At 36.4% G+C, this 19,168-nt stretch overlaps 1 protein-coding gene across 16 annotated transcripts in view; it reads left to right on the top strand.

The window, feature by feature from the left end:
• Positions 1–19,168, top strand: part of SYNE1 (spectrin repeat containing nuclear envelope protein 1) — a 495,794-nt gene that overhangs the window by 186,823 nt on the left and 289,803 nt on the right. For all 16 annotated transcript variants that reach the window (XM_055536003.1, XM_055535999.1, XM_055535996.1 and 13 more), the window contains 9 exons: positions 182–322; positions 4,166–4,326; positions 6,264–6,414; positions 9,548–9,775; positions 10,160–10,258; positions 12,097–12,284; positions 12,681–12,804; positions 15,010–15,176; positions 17,694–17,847. In XM_055536003.1, the coding sequence (XP_055391978.1) occupies positions 182–322; positions 4,166–4,326; positions 6,264–6,414; positions 9,548–9,775; positions 10,160–10,258; positions 12,097–12,284; positions 12,681–12,804; positions 15,010–15,176; positions 17,694–17,847 (1,413 nt within the window). The remainder of the gene's footprint in view (positions 1–181; positions 323–4,165; positions 4,327–6,263; positions 6,415–9,547; positions 9,776–10,159; positions 10,259–12,096; positions 12,285–12,680; positions 12,805–15,009; positions 15,177–17,693; positions 17,848–19,168) is intronic.

Here is a 19,168-nt window from a genome sequence, read left to right as displayed (position 1 = left end):
AGACTCAAGAAGGGAAATTCTTATAGAAGATATAAGGATGATGTTTAGTCAGTGTAGTCGTTTGACAGTGGAACTGAGAGTTAACTGGAAGTTCACAGCCTAACGAATGAAAATGTGACTGTATTTTGTGAGGCATTCTGATAATTCATAACATGATATATTGTTATTTTTTCAAATTCAGGTCACATTAAGAAAATGGGAGAGATTTGAAACAAACAAAGAGACAGTGGTCAGATACCTTTTTCAAACAGGTTCCAGCCATGAGCGCTTCTTGAGTTTTAGCAGTTTGGAAAGCTTATCTTCAGAATTGGAACAGACAAAGGTATATTGGCAAGACCATATAGTCTTTTGGTACCCTTAATTCCCATGAAAAGCTGTTTCTACTTCATTGTGTCATTAATTATTGTAATTATTCATTTAGTCAATTCTTATTGTTTATGGTTCACTCTTCAATACATTGGTCAAGTCACTCTGGGGAATGAAAACATAAATAAGATTTAAACATCAAGATGTAAGAGAAAGTTTTCATTAAAGTGGAAAATGATTAGTTTCCTAGTAGATGGAGAAAGTTCTAAAACCTCTTTCTGAAGGCAGTGATATTTTTAACTGAACTTTGAAGGGCAGAAAAAGACACAGAAAAGCAGAGTTTGGGGCAGAAAACCAGCATTCCTGTAACAGGAAACACCATGAAGTATTAAAGAGTGAGAAGTGGGAATTCGCTGTTGTAAAGCAGAAACAGAGAAGTGAAGTTTTAAAGGAAATTTGCACTGCATCACAAAGATTCTTGAAGGTCTCTAGCATTACTCTCTACCCTTAAAGTTTTGTAAGAAAGAGTCACATGACCAGAAGAGCTGTACTTTAGGGAGATGAGTTTTTAATCTGGTGTAGAACTTTGAAAGGGTAAAAGTCTGCAGTCATGGGTTCTAATTATAAAGTCATTCATTGCTTGTGTGCATGAATAGGAACATGAATTAGGGTAATGGTTATGGCAGTGGATATATAAGGACAGATATAAAAGGGACAGAGTGAAAGAAGAGAGGATGATACCCAAGGTTCTGAGCCTGACAGAGATAATGGTAGCAGGACAGGAAACTGGGTTAGCTGTTAGTAGAAGAAGATGAACAAGTCACATTTACTATTTGCTGATCTAATTAGTTGATGGCTATCATTTTCTTTAATCACCAAAACAGTCCTTAGAGATAGGTACCATTATTAATCACATTGTATAAATGAGAAGATACAGGGTACAAAATTGTTACTGAATTTATCCTAGATCTTGGAATTACTAATTGGTGAGGCTAGGATTCAAACTCAAGAGCTCTGAGTCTAGAGCCCATAACCTCATATATAACTGTATCATATTTTCATTAAAAAAACTGATCTACTTTACTGGTTGTTTCTATATGCTGCTGCACACGCGTATGACAGCTGGAATAATTGTTCCCTATTTCTTTGTTTACTTGTTAATACAGCTTTCATGCCTGTTGTAATCCTTGAGTGGCTATACTGAGGAACTTGAGGGTTTTCTGTCTGCCACTGCGTGTTTATAGCAATGTCATGTTTAGCCTTCATAACAAGGTTTTACTTGATGAGGAAATGGGAATTCAGAGTTATGTGGCTCAAACACCTAAGAGTTATATGGCTGAAGACCTAGCTGATGTCAGAATCCATTCTCTCCTGCTGCTTCCTGCCACCACTCATGTCTTCTTGGGATTTAGAGATAAAGCCTTATGAGAGTATTCTAGTTTTATTTAACTTGGTTTTTATCAGCATCATTCTGTTCTCCGGATTCCTCTGCACTGTGCTTTCCCCATATGTAGCTCCCACAGAATGCTCTTAGATTGAATGTGTATTTTTGTTGTTGTTCAGTTGCTAAATCCTATCTGACTCTTTGAAGCCCCATGGACTGCAGCATGCCAGTCTCCTCTGTCTTTTACTGTCTCCCAGAATTTGCTCAAATTTATGTCTACTGAGTTCATGATGTTGTCTAACCATCTCATCCTTTGCCACTCTCTTCTCCTTTTGCCTTCAATCTTTCCCAACATCATGGTCTTTTCCAATGAATTAGCTCTTTGCTTCAGGTGGCCAAAATATTCAAGCTTCAACTTCAGCATCAGTCCTTCCAATGAATATTCAGAGTTGATTTCCTTTATGATTGACTGGTTTGATCTCCTTGCAGTCCAATTGACTCTCAAAAGTCTTCAGCACCACAAGTTGAAAGCATCAATTCTTTGGAATGTATATAAGCATTTTCAAACATAACTCTGCCTTCTCCATTTTTTTCTGGGTTCTGAAAAACACCAGGAGGAAAAAACACTATTTTACACTTCTGATTTTATTCATGGGGTTCTGCTGTTATTCACAGTTTCACAGTTGAATCTGCAATGACTCTGAGTTCACATATAGTGATAGCATTTAATAATTTAATAAATGCTTATAACCACAGAATTTAATGTTGTGACAGTACATACTGTATTTTAGGATATTATAAATTTTTTATTGATATTATAAATATTTTAGGATATTATAAATCTCTCTGTCATAAGAGATTATGACTTACTGATCTTTTATTCTTTCAAATTGCAGGGTACTTCTCTGAAGTAATGTTGATAATTTCTATGAGGACGTTAAATCTTTCAAACATGAAGATGCAATAGTATTATGTAGTAACTATCATATATTGCATTATGTAATAATTCTGAGAGATGCTATGTAAGAAAAGGCAGCTATCAGAAGTTTTATTTTACAAAATCATTTACATTACCTATTTAAGAGAGAGGAGTTTATGATCAAAATGTAAATCTTCTCTGATATAATCCAGGAGAAGAAATGAGATGCTAAGTTACTCAAAATTATCTCTGGGTTTACCTTTCCTAATTCAGTATTCAATACATTTACCTGGCAAAATTAAGACAACTAAAATTTACTGATACCTCAAATATATTAAGTTAATTTTTGAATTAAGGTAGTTCACTATTATTGAAAATCAGTGTGTGAACTTCATAAATGGTTTTGTCCTCAATTTTATGTGCTGGACATTAAAAAAATGATAATAGGTGCCTGTCAGAGTGCCAGGTACTTAAAAATGAGGTTACTAGTGAAATGCTAACAGTGACCTTAGTGAGAACAGTTTACTATCTGCATTTTATGTAAAAGAGCCTGAAAAATAATTTGTCAAAGTCAAACAACTAGTAATTAGCAAATCCAGAATCCTAGTTCAGGTTTGACTGGTTCAAAATTTTTCTTCTTTCCCTTGTGTAGTATGTGGATATATGGTAGATAAGATTTAACAGCATCAAGATCAGTTTATAGATCTTTTCAGAAAGCTAGTTAACAAAATGTTTCTTTAAAGATCAATGATACTCTGTAATGACCAAAATATCCTTCAGTTAAATAAACAAGTATTTATGGGCACTGGTCTAGAGGTCTGTTATCTTTATGACTGAAAAAAAAAAAAAGCAATCACTGTTGTTGTTGCTGCTGCTGCTGCTGCTGCTAAGTCGCTTCAGTCGTGTCCAACTCTGTGCGACCCCATAGACATCAGCCCACCAGGCTCCCCCGTCCCTGGGATTGTCCAGGCAAGAACACTGGAGTGGGTTGCCATTTCCTTCTCCAATGCATGAAAGTGAAAAGTGAAAGTGAAGTCGCTCAGTCGTGTCTGACTCTTAGCGACCCCATGGACTGCAGCCTACTATGCTCCTCTGTCCATGGGATTTTCCAGGCAAGAGTACTGGAGTGGGGTGCCATTGCCTTCTCCAGTCACTGTTGACCATGGCCTAACTAGCCTGGAATAAGCTGATATAGGCATGCACAAGTTAATTATTATCATGCAGCTAAGAATTTTAAACAGTAAACACAAACCAGGTGACCATTGAGTCAATGTTTTTTGGGGAATTGTTGGATACATATGAAAGCAGTTCTCTAACTATGAAGGTCTAGTTGTGGTTTCACTTATATAAAAAGAAAATAATTTAACAAAGTGTCTATTTTGGCCATAATGAAAATGTCTGTTTTATTGCTAAAAGTATCATATGCCAATATTCATACATGTTTGAATCTATCTATTCATCTCTCCATCTATTCTGGTGAGACTGTATGTTCAGTTTATTTGAGGGCAGAGTTTAACAGAAGAGGCTGCCTTTACAATTATAATATCTTTTTTTAGGAGTTTTCTAAACGCACAGAAGGTATTGCAGTCCAGGCTGAGAATCTTGTGAAGGAAGCTTCAGAGATCCCACTTGGGCCCAAGAATAAGCAGCTGCTTCAGCAGCAGGCCAAGTCAATCAAGGAGCAAGTTAAAAAATTAGAAGACACCCTTGAAGAAGAGTATGTGCTTGACAAGTCCTAGACTTTCTTCTCTGAGATTGTTTCATAACGCTCTTTCCTGTATATTGTATTCAAAACATTCTTTTAAAATCAAAGTGTTTGTGTATTTCAGCATGTTTTGAGGAAGCAACTTGCAGTTCAAAAGAAAGCATCGGCAATAGAGAATCCAGCATCTATAAGTGAGGGACATGGTTTTTGCATTGTAAACTGATTCTGTTCATGAGAAAGCCATATCTATAAAATTCAAGTGGCCTTCGTACACTGGAAAGGAGAATCTCAAAAAAGAATCAATATTTAAAATAATTTTTTTTACTGCGTTATTCTGCTGTCACCAGTTAGAGGGAAGGGTAGATTTTTGGTTGTGTAGATTCTAGGTCTAAACACATAGACCAAGCATCTCCAACTCCAAGAAGCTCACAGAGTTTACTTACAGTGCCTCAGTATTCAAACTGTCACTGATTGTATGCTATTTCCAAAAATTAACTTCAAAAATATATTTTATTTTTAAAGATTTAATGTTTAAATATCTAAAAGAAATTATAGTTTGGCCTGTGGTATCCTGTTATGTACAAAACAGACACACACACAAATTTGGAGGGGATAAACATATGGCCAATAACCAAAATAATATGGCTTAACAGTTCTACTTGAAAGGTTATTTAGTGGCATATCACCAACACATATTGTTTTTAAGGTATAGGGCATAATTTCTAAGATGGGCTTTAAAATGCAAAATTTGTTTTTAATACTATGAATATCTTAAAATTAATATTTTGCATTTATCTAAACTTTAAAATTTGTTAAATAATTTACTTAAAACAAATTGTGACTTAAAATTTTAAATATTATCTATTGGGTAGAAATAGTTAAACAGTTTATTAGAAAGGAAGCAACATCTATCTATATTAGAAATATCCTTTTGAATCTGTATTTCATTAAAAGTTGCAATATAATATAGCTTGCATTACCTGTGCTGATGAGAACATAGGTATATCCAGGGTATACATTTGAGATTGCAATATTATTGAATTTGACAATCATTGATGCCATTGTATTTTCCTGATGTCTTCAAGTGCCTTTTGGTAAACAGGGAAATTCTTTTTTTTAACCCAAGGACTTAATAGTTCAATGATATCCTTTTAGTTTCCTAGTCTTTTTCTAAACTGAAAGCCATAATCTCTTGCTTAGATATGCATAACTACCACATGGTTATATATACATAATTAATATAAACTGGGAACCTATAGCTGGAATTTTATTCACTAGATTTATTACAAATAAAGCCCAAGTTGTCTAAAAGCAGTTAGGGTGCTCATGTACAAGAATTTATAAAGTCTTTTGGAATCAAGATCATCCAGACTCTAAGAATAGCTGAAATTGTGATAGATAGTAGATTGCAGGCTTCACTCTAATAATAGAAACAGTTCCTGCATGACAGCATGAGATTCAGACTACAAGCTCTATCTTGATTCATAGAGATGTATTGTAGAAAGATCTTTGAGTATAAGGCATCACTAAACATCTCTCCTCTAAGAGCAAAAGGACCATGTTGGCAAAAGTGGGACTGTTAAAAACGTTATGTGCTCTGTAATCAAGGTGAGCAGTTTACTAAAATAAGCCTTGGCAACTACTTGTCACATGCAGTGTTTAACTAGATTATACCTGGATTCAAACCGTTTGAACCCAGCAGTATTTTCTTCAAAGCACAGTTCCGTACATAATATAGAGTAGTGCTACCTCATTCTCAGAGGAGACAGGAAGACTTGAGGACTGACTAATTCACATCAAAGGTGCATTTTTCCCCCCTGTTACTAATAGTTTCAGCTTCTATGTGGTCACAGATGTCTTCACTATCCTTTCACTTGGTGATTTAAAGGGCGATGTATTTTTCTCTATTAAAATACTGCATTTTATTTACTTAATTTGGTTAATTTTAGTATTAAAACCATGGAAATGGTGAAAAACAAGTGGGATCATTTTGGCACTAACTTTGAGACCCTGTCCGTCTGGATAACTGAGAAAGAAAAAGAACTCAATGCCTTGGAGACGCCGTCATCTGCCATGGATACACAAATCAACCAAATTAAGGTGACCTGCTCGCAAGTTACATTTACAATCCATCTCTAGCTTTTAAGAGCACCTTTCTTATGTTTCGTCAAATGCTATCTGACCCCAGGACAAATCTTTCATTGCTATGTGACTCTATTAAAATTAAATTCACACAAAATGCTGAGCTAAGAGGTCTCGACTGATACTGGGCAATGCTTAATAGATGGAATTATGTATTAATACTGACTGACTTATGCATTCAAAGTCATTCTTGTGTGCAATATCATTAAAATGTTTTTATGGTTACATTATTCTTTTCCTTGATTTTGAATTAGCGCCATTAGAGTCCCCTGTTGATGGGTTTATATGCCATGAAATATATTCATCATCTACAACCTTACTTGTTCTTACTTGTAAGAACAAGTCTAAATGTCTAGCTTAAGTATTGGTAGCATTTACCCTCACCAACCACAAAGAAGGGTTCAAGAAATTGCTTTCTTTAGGTGAAGCAATCAGATTCCATTGCTTTAACACTGGCATTTTTGACGCCTTTTGGGGGCGTGGACCAAGATGTTCTGATATGCTGTCCCACAGTCCTCAGATAACCACGTGTATAAGCTATCATCATCCACTTCATTCAAATAGCGTACCAAAAAAAAAAAAAATGAGCTGAAAGAAATGAATTCTGAGTGTTCATTTCTCTTCTTCTGTGCTATTTTTACACAACACATTTTCAAACTCCAGCCACTTCTTTTTCTGCCTCAGCTCATTTTTTTGGAATGGGAAAACCCTCTGCCATTTCATTCGATTAAATATAGTAAAATGAATAACAAGGTGAGGGAATGTTTCACATTATGACTCAGAAGAAGTCATTGCCATGTGCACGGTGGGAGGTGCAATATGGTTTAGCTAAGATTACATGCCGGACAGATTGCCTGTCAAACACCTTCTGCAGTCAAGGATACACGGAGTTTGGTGTCTGCAGTCTAGCTTATGTCCTGCGTGATACACCAGGAAAAACAGATACCCAGCCATTAAGGAATATCCAAGAAATATGTTTAATTTTTAAAACTGTTTGTAAAGTTGCCATTTAATCATTTCCACTAAATTCTAAGAAAACAAACAATAGTCCATTTAAATAGTTTCATCTCAAAATTTTTCTCTCAAAAAACTTTGACATAAACCCTTTTAACTTGTTTATCCTTTCTCTAAATTCACTGTTCTATTTTTGAAACCTTAATTCCACAACTTCTGAAATACATCAGTAACCAAAAGTATCACATTGTTACTTTTTAAGAAACAAAATAATCATGTATTTTATTTTTAAGTGTATAAGCATTCAACTGTGGATTGCCATGCCATCAAGCTAGAAATACATTTTAATATTCTGATATGGCACTTTGAAAACTATTTAAAAATGAATACGAATAACAGGAAAAAATATATTTGCTAGAAATAAGCAAAGATAGAGTTGAATTCATTGTACAGTGGAATCGTAAATTCATGCTCTATTTCCAAACAGAAGACTGGGTTATAGGAAATATTCAAAATATGTTTACACTTGTCATAGTATTTTCACTTTAAAACAGTTTTAGGATTAAAATTAAAAACTCATTTGCATGTTACCATGAAGATACCTATAATCTCATTTTTCTTCATTACATGCTGTTCCAGATTGACTAATTTCTTATTCATTCCTAATTGATAACTCCAAAATGATAAGAACATTCAGTGGGCTCATCTTCCATCTTCTCTTCTTGGACTGGAATTTTTTCTGCCACAGCCCAGCAGTATAATTATATAGTTAGCATCTATGAATTTGTTAATGGCATGTATTATGCTGAAAACTAAAAATTTTGATCTTAACTAAGATTATTTCACTAAGGTGTTGGAAGAGCCTACCACAACTATTAGCACATAAAAAATTCAAAGATTATTTGTTGAATTTTTGAGTAACTTTTCCAGAAAAATCATCTTAAAAGACAGCAAAACAAAGAAAGATTGTATCAATGCTCAAACAACAAGCGTCCATTAGCTATATGACTTTAGTCACAAACATAAAAATACAAACAAATAAATGATGTACCCCGGCACTAATCTGATGCCAGTTATTTCTGACTGTCTTCTCTAGACAGAAGTTATTCTTACTCTGTTGCTTCACCTGGACAGAAGTCATATATTTTTATGGGATAACAGTATTTTCTATTTAAATTATTTGGGTTGAAACTTGTCTGGATTTTTGGCTTTATTTTGATTGAATTATTTGGATTTTTTCTCAGAGAAATAGTTTTTGTCTTATACATAAATAAACATCTATGTTTATAAGAAACTTCTGTCCCCAACACACACACACACATACACACGCTGAGTTCTTTCGCAGTTTTCAGTACTCTTTCTGTATTGGCTAATAGATAAAATGTCCTCCTGCCCCAAACAGAAATCATAGTCTGTAGGTTCTTGACTGTCAAGTCCTAGCTAGTGAATAAAGCAGTGATTCCCAGAGTGGGTTCCCTGGGTCAGCAGCAGTGTATCACCCCAGAAGTTGTACAGCTGCAAAGTGGGCCTCAGCTTAGACCCAGTGAGTCTGAGTCCCTGAGGATGGGGCCAGGTGACCCTAATATATTCCAAATTTGGACATCATTGGCATAAAGACTAGTTGATAAACTTTAAAAGACTGGGTTGAAGCAGAAGCAGAAAAATTTTTTAGCTTGTAAAATATGAAAAACTAAACTACATTCTAGGAAAATTAAATGTATGTCAATGTTAGCATTCCTATGAGTTTGGGAACATACTGCTTCCCAGGCCAATTGGTCAAAATTCTCAACTCATAGAATAAGAAGAGAACTTTCTGCATCTTCAGACAGACAGTAAGAGTTCCTGGGACACATTCCTGCTGCCTTCACTTCAAGCAGGGTGGGTGTTTCTCCTTACTCTCCAGCCAGAGAGCGCGCCCACCGTCAGCGTGTGTCTTTCCGACTTTGTGTGCCTATCCTTCCCAAACAAGGTCAGGGAACCTGTGGTGTGTGTTTGTAGCTGCTCTACAATGGTGCAAATATGTTGAAATGCCAGTTAAGGAAAATTCTGCTGATTTTCTCTCTGCAGATGATTGTATCATTTCAGGAAGGCAAGCTTGCTCAGCCTACCTTGTCATTTTTCTTGTTTTAAATATTAGGTCATGATTAAGGAAATAGAAAGTAAGATCAGCAGCATTACAGGACTAGAAGAAGAAGCTCAGTCTTTTGCTCAGTTTGTTACCACTGGAGAATCGGCTCGCATCAAAGCCAAGTTAACACAAATAAGAAGATACTGGGAAGAGCTCCGAGAGCATGCACAGAGTCTGCAAGGAATAATCCTGGGACATTTATCTCAGCAGCAGAAGTTTGAAGAGAATCTTAAAAAGGTAAGAATTGGCCCATGCATGCTAAAGTTACCTATTTCACATTGCATTTTATAAATCACCCAGAAATAATGGAATGAGGGAAAAAGACACAATTTGCCAGTTTCTTATCAAGTTGTCAGTGATGATTGAGTGTATAATTTGTATGTAAACTTTTTGGGGAGAATATAAAAATGTCATTATATATTGTGTTCAGAAAGATCTTATGGCTTAATTAGGTTTCTTTCAAATAGTGGGATACATTGATTTGGGTTTTTCTTTTTTAATTTATTTTATCATCACATTGAAAGTTATCCCAAAAAGATAAGCATGCTGTTTCCCCAGCAACCTTTTCTGCCTTGAAGTATGTCTTCCCCACTGTATTTTCATATTTTACCAATGTTTTAGATCCAGCAGTCTGTGTCTGAATTTGAAGATAAACTTGCTGATCCAGTTAAAATATGTTCTTCAGCTACAGAAACATACAAAGTTCTCCAAGAACATATGGTAATAGCATGTTTCAACATTTCTTCTTATTTGTCTGCTCAGAAATGTGATGATTTCTGTTTGAAAAGAAAACAGTAATATTTCTATGACAGTTATATTTGAAAAAAAATTGTATGTTACTTGAGAAATAATATGATCAAATATATTCACTTCATATACTACAAGAAATATAACTATACAAATAAGTTTTCATTAAAAATGTTTGTTAAAAAGTAGTCATTTAAGATATATTTCTCTCGTAATTAAAACATGTAGCTTTTTCAGATTTATAGCTTTAATAAATCCTGTTACCTCTTGCCAACATTATAAAAAATGAAATGTACAGAAAAATATGCATATATTTGCATAGCAGATTTCAGATTTTAACCCAATACACTCAGATGTGCAAAGACTATGTACTCACTGATCTTTTCCTCAATGGCTAGCTTTTTTGATCTGGTCCCTGAACTGATAATCACTGTGAAAGTGAAGTCGCTCAGTCATGTCTGACTCTTTGCAACCCCATGGACTATAGCTTCCCAGGCTCCTCCATTCATGGGATTTCCCAGGCAAGAATACTGGAGTGGGTTGCCATTTCCTTCTCCAGAGGAATCTTCCCAACCCAGGGATCAAACCCAGGTCTCCTGCATTGCAGGCAGATTCTTTATGGTCTGAGCCACCGGGGAATCCCACCCACTGTGAGATATGTTGCAAAGCAACAGATGCTTCTGGCAGAATTTACAGGAAGGAGCAAAGCAAGGGAACATGGCAAAGAAATACTCAAAAGAAGCGTGCTCATTAACACAAAAAATATGCTGTTGTTGTTGTTTAGTCGCTAAGTCACATCTGACTCTTTGTGACCTCATGGACTATAGCACCCCAGGCTCTTCTGTCCTTCACTGTCTCCCAGACTTTGCTCAAATTCATGTCCAACAAATATATATATGTGTGTATATATATGTAGCATATATATGTATACATATAATCCCTATCATGTGTGCATGCATGAAAACGTATATATAAATGCAGATGAGGGGATGCAGTAATAACAAACAGTTGACAAAAACACAACTGGAATGGCGAGTGGAATTTGTATCATTTGAATTTTTATGGTAAGAATGCATTATTTTGTTACTTATACAATTTCTTAAGAAATAACCTCCAAATGAGGAAAAGTAGGAAAATCGGATTTGATGGAATTGTTTTAATAGACAACTAAATTAACAGTTGAGTACAAGAGAGAATAATGCATTTTTTTTTTACCATTTGGATTTCCTAAACTAAGTTGTGTTTCTCTGTCTTGACTTTTTGACCTATAAAATGGGGGCTAATGAAAGAGCATACCTCTTAGGGTTCTTGTGAAGAGTAAATGAGTTAATGTACGTAATGTGCATAACACAACGCCTGCCACGTTCTCAGGTACCTTAATTGTTGTTATCATGGATTCTTGACGTCAGCTATGTCAGTCATAACTTCCCATAGATATTTTTAAATAAAATTACAGCATGTTGCATGTACCTCTTTGTAAAGCAGGAATAGTGTTTTTAAATACTTGTGCTATATCATGAATAACAATTTTCCCATATTACCTAAATCCTTAAGGGAAAGTTAAAATTATCCCAATAGACAGGGACAATTTCTTATTTGGGGAATAGTTTCCATTCTCATCTTTGACTTCTGCATTTATGAAGTAATTGTCACTCTGTCTTGCTGTAAATCACACAGAGAGACATTTTTTAGTACCACAACTGTTTATTGTGACATTGGGGAAATGTTTGGTGATAACTGGTCTCAAGGGAAAATATGGGGCTCCTTCCTTGATGCTGGGACTTTATTGCACTCTTTCGCCCTCACGTCAGGATCTCTGTCAGGCCCTGGAATCTCTGTCCAGCACGGTGGCTGCCCTGTCAGCCAGCGCTCGGAAAGTATCCAACAGAGACTCCTCCATCCAGGAGGCTACAACCGTGCAACAGAGCTATGAGGGTTTGCTGGGTCGGGCGAAGGAGAGACAGACAGAGCTGGAGAATCTGCTGGCCCGCTGGCAGAGGTAAGCAGCCTTCCTTCTCCCATTGGCAGCCAGGGTATCAATAGCTACTCTTCAGTGGAAAATTCTGAACTTTGAGGGATGAGACGCGATCATCCCACATGTAAAACTCCTCAACTCATGTGCCTACCATGGAAAGACACCGATCTTCATCATAAGATAAAGTCCCCTAGTTGTGGAAATGATGCGTGTCTGTCTTTACACATGGCACAGATATAAGCACATGAGCAAGTTCATACGCAAATACAAAAGGAAAGGTTTTTGGACTTTCACACCAGAAAAAGTCAACCAACACTGTGGTATTTATCATGGTTACTGTTGAACTCCCCGACTTCAGAAAGGTTTAGTTTTCAAGTATGATAATTTCGCAAGACTGTTTATTATCTCTGCTTTCTGCAGGCTAGAGAAAGAACTGTCGACCTTTTTGACTTGGTTAGAGCGGTGTGAAGCTATAGCCAGTTCACCAGAAGCCGACATTTCTGCAGACAGAGTCAAGGTGGAGAGTGAACTTCAGTCAATACAGGCAAGTTCAAGGAAGTGTGAGGAGAATGAAATGCTGTTTGTCATGGTTGCATTGTAAAAACAAAATCAAGAACAAAACCCTCTCTCAACTTAGCTTCTTGTTTTTATTTCGTGATCCTGAAGAGAAGAACAGCCCTGACCTGAAAGACAAAGTCATGGTGAACTTTGTAATGACCAATTTCCACAGTATACTAGAAAATCCTGTAGCATAATGTCTGGCACTTGAATATAAATTATCCGGTAGGGGAATTGAAGGAGAAGTGGGTGGAAACATAGATGAAACAAGGTTGATTCTCAGTGAGTAATTTTTTTTTGGCTGCACTGAACTGCATGTGGGATCTTAGTTCCCCAGCCAGGGATCAAACTCATGCCCCCTGCAATGGAAACACAGAGTCCTAACCAGGGAAATCCCTCAGTGAATAGTTTTTGAAGTTGGATAATAGCTATATTCTTTATACTTTTGTATTTGTATAAATTTGGGATAAGTTTAAAAAAAAAGAGAGAGAGAGAGAGAGAGAAGTAATACAATGTAGAAAGAAGTCACAGTAGTGATTATTTTCAAGCAAGACACCAAAAAGTGAATAACCAAAGTACAGGAAATAGAAAGACAAAGAATTCTAGTTTATTACATCTTTTAAGAAGCCAACTTTTTAAACTTTAAAGAATCTCTCAGTATTATGGAAACTACAGACAATGCTACTGATTTCTGGAGATTAATAATTTGCTTTAAGTGATGCTATCTGTGCCAGAAAATTCAACAAGCAAAATTGCTTCAACAAAGAGATTTATTGTGTAACAGATTTGCACCCCAACTTTCTCCCTTCCCCTTTTATAAAACACTTAAGAGGAAAATGGATTCTTTTACTTTTCATAATTTCTCCTCTAAAAATTCCATCAGTGCACGTCTGTAGCTTCTGGTCTTATTCCCCCAACTTCAGATGTTCTCCTACTTTGACTTTGAGGGGTTCCCGTGCTCTTGGTTCTCTTGCCTTTCTAGTTTATTAAACACAGTTTATTAATGCAGTAGTTCTGCATTAATCTCCCCAAAAGTCCCTGTTCAGAAGTCTCTGGTGACTGTCCTGTCTGGATAATCCACAATCCACAATCTGGTGTTTATCTTCTTACAATTAGAGTGTGGGGAATTCTAAGAGGGAAAGTCATTGCTCCTGTTCATAAAATTATCTGCCCATATCAAAATGTATTCTTACGTGTCTCTAAATGGAAAACAGGTCTATTCAAGTTAAAGACCTACAAAGGGGGCTGCAGGCCCACATACAGGAACTGTGTCAACTAAGCTGCTCCCTGCCCCAGTCTGAACCTTCCTTGTACGTTCCAACCTCCTGGCCTCGTGTCCTTCAACTTACTCAGATTCTGCTTTGTTATCTTTCCTGGCTTCTGTAGACAGTCCTTCCTCTGATACCTTTAGCAATTTTGCTTTTATCGCACAGGTGACCTCCCTACAAAGTGGAAAGAGCATCATCTATGTGCCATGCTACAGCTGTCCATATGGTGCCTCCTGTTCTGTTGTATGAAAATAAAATGAAGAGCCTTTAAGCTCCCTGCTTTGGCCTAATGTCATCTCTAAACCCAGAGACTCACCGTGTTCCCAGTTCCTAGACTTGCACCTCTGTCACTGTTAGATATGCATTGTTTCTCCTCGGCAGTAGTTATTCTTTGATTCTTTTCACCTACTCAGTTTCTTTATTCTGAAAGAAATTCTACAGCTTCTAAATTTGCCTAACTTAATATAACTCAGACTGTTGGAAAACTAATTCGGGTTTCAGAAGCATTTTTAACATTGCATTAGAGGTTGTGCTGTGTGCTCAGTAGCTGAGTCACGTCCGATTCTTCGGGGCCCCATGGACTGTAGTCCTCTGTCCATGGGATTTTCCAGGCAAGAATGCTGGAGTAGGTTGCCATATCCTTCTCCAAGGGATTTTTCCCCACCCGGGGATCGAACCCTTGTCTCTGGTGTCTCCTGCATTGGCACATAGATTCTTTACCCCTGAGCTACCTGGGAAGCCTTGCATTAGAGGTTAAGTGGATCCAATTCTAAATCAAGGGATAAAAACTCTTCTTAGCCTGGTCCTAATGACCTCCATTTTTCAAGAACACAAAGCCTTTAGACAACAACTACCTGTGTCATGTGGTCCTTCCTGGTCAGTCTTGTTAGGATGAAATCTGTAATCCATTCTTTTTTTCTCAGGTGCTGCAAAATGAAGTTGTGTCCCAGGCTTCCATCTACAGCAACCTATTGCAGCTAAAGGAATCCCTCTTCTCAGTGGCCTCCAAAGATGATGTGAAAATGATGAAACTACAATTGGAGCAGTTGGATGAGAGATGGCGAGATTTGCCCCAGATAATTAGCAAAAGGTTGGGGTTCAAACAAACTTCTAGTATTGCTCATTTTTTAAAACAGTGAGCATATAAATTAAGAAAGCTTAGTTTTGTTTACTTTTACTTAACCCCATTATTTGAGCATAAAGAGAAGAAAACTAATCGTCATTTATAAATCAAAGTGCTTAAAACTAGTATTTCAGATGACCCTAAATTCAAAATTTTAGTCTTGCAATCAAGGCAAATGATCAAATTAGTTGAACGATATTAAAGAGAGTAGGATTACTCATGTTTTAATTATTATTGCTCAAGTTGTTTATATATATAGGAAAAAAATGGTAAATAAAATTTTACCTCACATGATATTTCTCAACAGAGGATATGTATTTTTCCCATTTCATTCCAGTATTATAGAGAACAGGAAAATTATTATTATCATATTAAAAGGAGACAAACATGGATTAAATCTTAACTGACTGGATGGTTAACAATTGACATCTACATATTTCTAATATGCCAGAAAACAAGTTTTTGTCTTAAATTGGTATTGATTATCCATGTAATGTGGAAAAAAGCAGTTAACCTTTTTAGTCAATTTTTAATTTATTTTTTCAGCAAATATTTACTGAGTTTTAATGAGTAGCACACTCTTCCATGTGCTGAGGTTAGCAACGTAAACAGAGTTCTGCTCTTTAACTCTGTGGAGCTTGTATTTGTTCTGTTGTCTATTCATTCATATATTCAGTTAGCAAATGTTTATTGGGTACCTGTTGAGTATGAGACAACCTATCAGACACTGAAACCATAAAAATCAGTAAAACCTGAGGGCAAGTATTATAGATCAGTGTGGGAATAACAAGAAACCCAATGGGAGGGGAGCACAGGATATTACAGAAGCCAAGAGAAAGGACGTTTGAATGGGTTCACGAAAGGCTGACAGAAGGTTTTTGGTGCCAAACTCTTGAAAGATGAGTAACTTTCTACAAAATAGAGGAGGATCTGCCCTCCCCAGCCCTCCCAGAAAAAAAAGTAAAAGGATTTTACAAATGATACAAATGTATGAAAGCATTCAAAATATACTCTATGCATGTAAAGATAACATGTAGAAGATTTTGTAAGGATTAAAGCATGAAAGTCTATTTAAAGAGTTGAACTTTGGATATGAGCCATCATAACAAGTATATTTTATTAAAGTGTTATTCTTTTTTAATATTAGTTAATTGCCTAATCTTGGTTGTGCTGGGTGTTCTCTGCTGCATGAAGGCTTTTCTCTAGTTGCAGTGAGCTGGGGTACTCTCTAGATGCCGTGTGCAGTCTTCTCATTGCGGCGGCTTCTCTTATTGTGGCTCTTGGGCTCTTGAGCTCAGGCTCAGTTAATTGTGGTGCACAGACTTAGTTGCTTCACAGCAGATGGAATTATCTCAGACCAGGGATCAAAAGCGTGTCCCCTGCATTGGCAGGCAAATTCTTATCCACTGTACCACTATGGAAGTCCCAAGGTTATCCTTAATGCCAGCCTTGGGCTCTGAAGTCAGATTGCCTATTGTTTGTTGATCTAATTCATTCATTACACAAGCAATGATTGATCCCTGACCCTATCCCAGGTACTTTTCTAGGTACTGAGTTTATAGCAGTAAGCAAAGCAAGACCTATGTCTTATTGGGTGAGGGGGAAGATAAATAGATCATTAATCAAAAGAATGAACAAGACCATTTCAAGTGGTGTTCAGTAATATGAAGACAACAAAATAGGATGACATGGGAGGGGCTGTAGATTGGGTGGCCAAGCAAAGCCTCTCAGGGGACTTGACATCAGATTAAGATCTGAATACTATGTACAAAGCATGTTCGCGGTACTTTGGGGACAAAGCGTACAGGCAGAGGGAGCAGAAAAGGGCAGAGGCTCTTAGACAGTAATGAGCTGGGATACTGAGGAGTATCTGAGGATACTGGGATACTGAGGAAACAGAGATGAGTGAAGCATGGGGCAGTGCTGTATCAGATGAGGTCAGAGAAGTTGATTACCTGGGATCCCTTGCAGACCACAGTAAGGAGCCTTGGAGTTTTGCCTTCTTGTATGCAACAGGAAATTGCCCCCATGTTTAAGCTTGGCAGGGATGTTCTGATTATATTAAGATAATTTCTGGTTGTTATCTACAAAGTGGATAGTAGGAAGGCCATGGTGGCAGGAAGGAGGCTGGTGTGGGAGGCTGGTAGAGGCAAGAGATGAAGAGATTTAGGCCAGGGTGTAGAAATGGAGAGAAGAGCACAGAACATACTGTGACGGGGTGCTGGCAAGATCAACACAGATCAGACATGGTGGTAAAGACAAGGGGATGAAGACTGACTCGTAGAATCATCTGGGTGGATGGTGAGGACGTCAACTGAGATGGGGAAAATTGGGAGAGAAATGGGGCTTGAGAAGTAGAAAACGTCAAGAGTTCTGGTCTGGCCATGTATGACAGCATTGCTTTTGCCCTTGATTAGAAACATGTCATTAATTTTTTCTGTCCAGATGTGTGGCATTTTAACATTAACACTTTTCTGTACATAGGATTAACTTCCTTCAGTCTGTGGTCGCTGAACACCAGCAATTTGATGAACTGCTGCTTTCCTTTTCTGTCTGGATTAAGCTGTTCCTCAGTGAATTACAAACTACTTCTGAGATAAGCATAATGGACCATCAAGCAGCTCTTACACGGCACAAGGTAAAGTTTGTTAAGATTGAAGAAGAATTTATTCATAAAATAGAGTTCTTGAATTATAAAGGGATGCAACATTAAAGAACACTTGCAACAATTTAACTTCTTATAATATGCAAATGTTTTAATAATTGAGTATATGGGTCCAGGCAACATGTTATGCAGACAAAGTAAACACATAAAGCTACTTCAGATAAAATAGGCAACCACCTTAAGAGACTGCTCCTTCAAAGTAGAGCAAATGATTTCTAGAGTGAATGATATGAGAATGTTCATTTTTAAGCTTCTACTTTGCTTTGTTACAGTGCTGAAAACTAATACTGAATTCTGATGCTTTAATGATAGAGTTTTTCTGTATTACCCTTTAGCTTGAAAGTTATTTAAAATTCATGATTTATTTTCCATGTAAAACAGCTGTTGAGGCATCAAAAAATAAAATATTTAATAAGATTCTGACCATCAAGCATTGGGATAGTTGGACATAAGCTATATAATAAGTTTATAACAACATTTAGTAATAAAACATTTAATATTTGTTGAGTGCTAACTCTATGGTGCGTTTGCTAATTGGTTTTACCCAAAGTAAAAGTACTTTATCATATCTTCCTGTTACAAGATAGGGGTGCTATCTTCCTTAATGATTTACATTTCAAAGAAATGGCTCCCCCAGTCCCTGAGAAAGATCTTCTGAGTTGTAAAATTGGCCAGAGGCTTTAAAAATATTTATCTCACAAAGGGGCAGAGAGGGAATTTATACATTTTCTAGTGTAAATGCTCAAAAAAGCCCTCGAAAGTTTAGTAGTCAAGCTAAGGAGAACAGGCGTTAATGTTCATCTATTCCTATACTCCTTCCCTATAAATTGTTGATATTAGCTATAATTATAATTATAAATACTATAATTTGTATATAAATATATTACTATAATATGTAAAATCTAAATATGTGTTATATATAATAGAGCTTAGCTCTAATATATAAATATTATAATTTGCCTGTAAGTGAATTATTATAATATATAAAATGTAAATTTAAAGTGTTGGCCAAAAAGTTCATTATGGAAAAACCTGAATGAACTTTTTGGCCAACTTAATATAATATGAATCATAGATCATAGAGCTAATTCCATAAATTAGTAATTCTAAATAAAATCTAATGAATTAATTCTAAAGTAGAGCTAATTCTGTAAATATTTTAGTTATATTCTGCATATATGTATAGGTAAATAGCTTCCCAGGTGGTGATAGTGGTAAAGAACCCACTTGCCAATGCTGCTGCTGCTACTGCTAAGTTGCTTCAGTCGTGTCCGACTCTGTGCGACCCCATAGA

The sequence above is a fragment of the Bubalus kerabau genome, chromosome 9 (genome assembly GCF_029407905.1).
Source record: "Bubalus kerabau isolate K-KA32 ecotype Philippines breed swamp buffalo chromosome 9, PCC_UOA_SB_1v2, whole genome shotgun sequence".
Taxonomy (NCBI): domain Eukaryota; kingdom Metazoa; phylum Chordata; class Mammalia; order Artiodactyla; family Bovidae; genus Bubalus; species Bubalus kerabau.
Note: the sequence above shows the minus strand (reverse complement) of the source record. Positions and strands in the feature narration are given on the sequence as shown.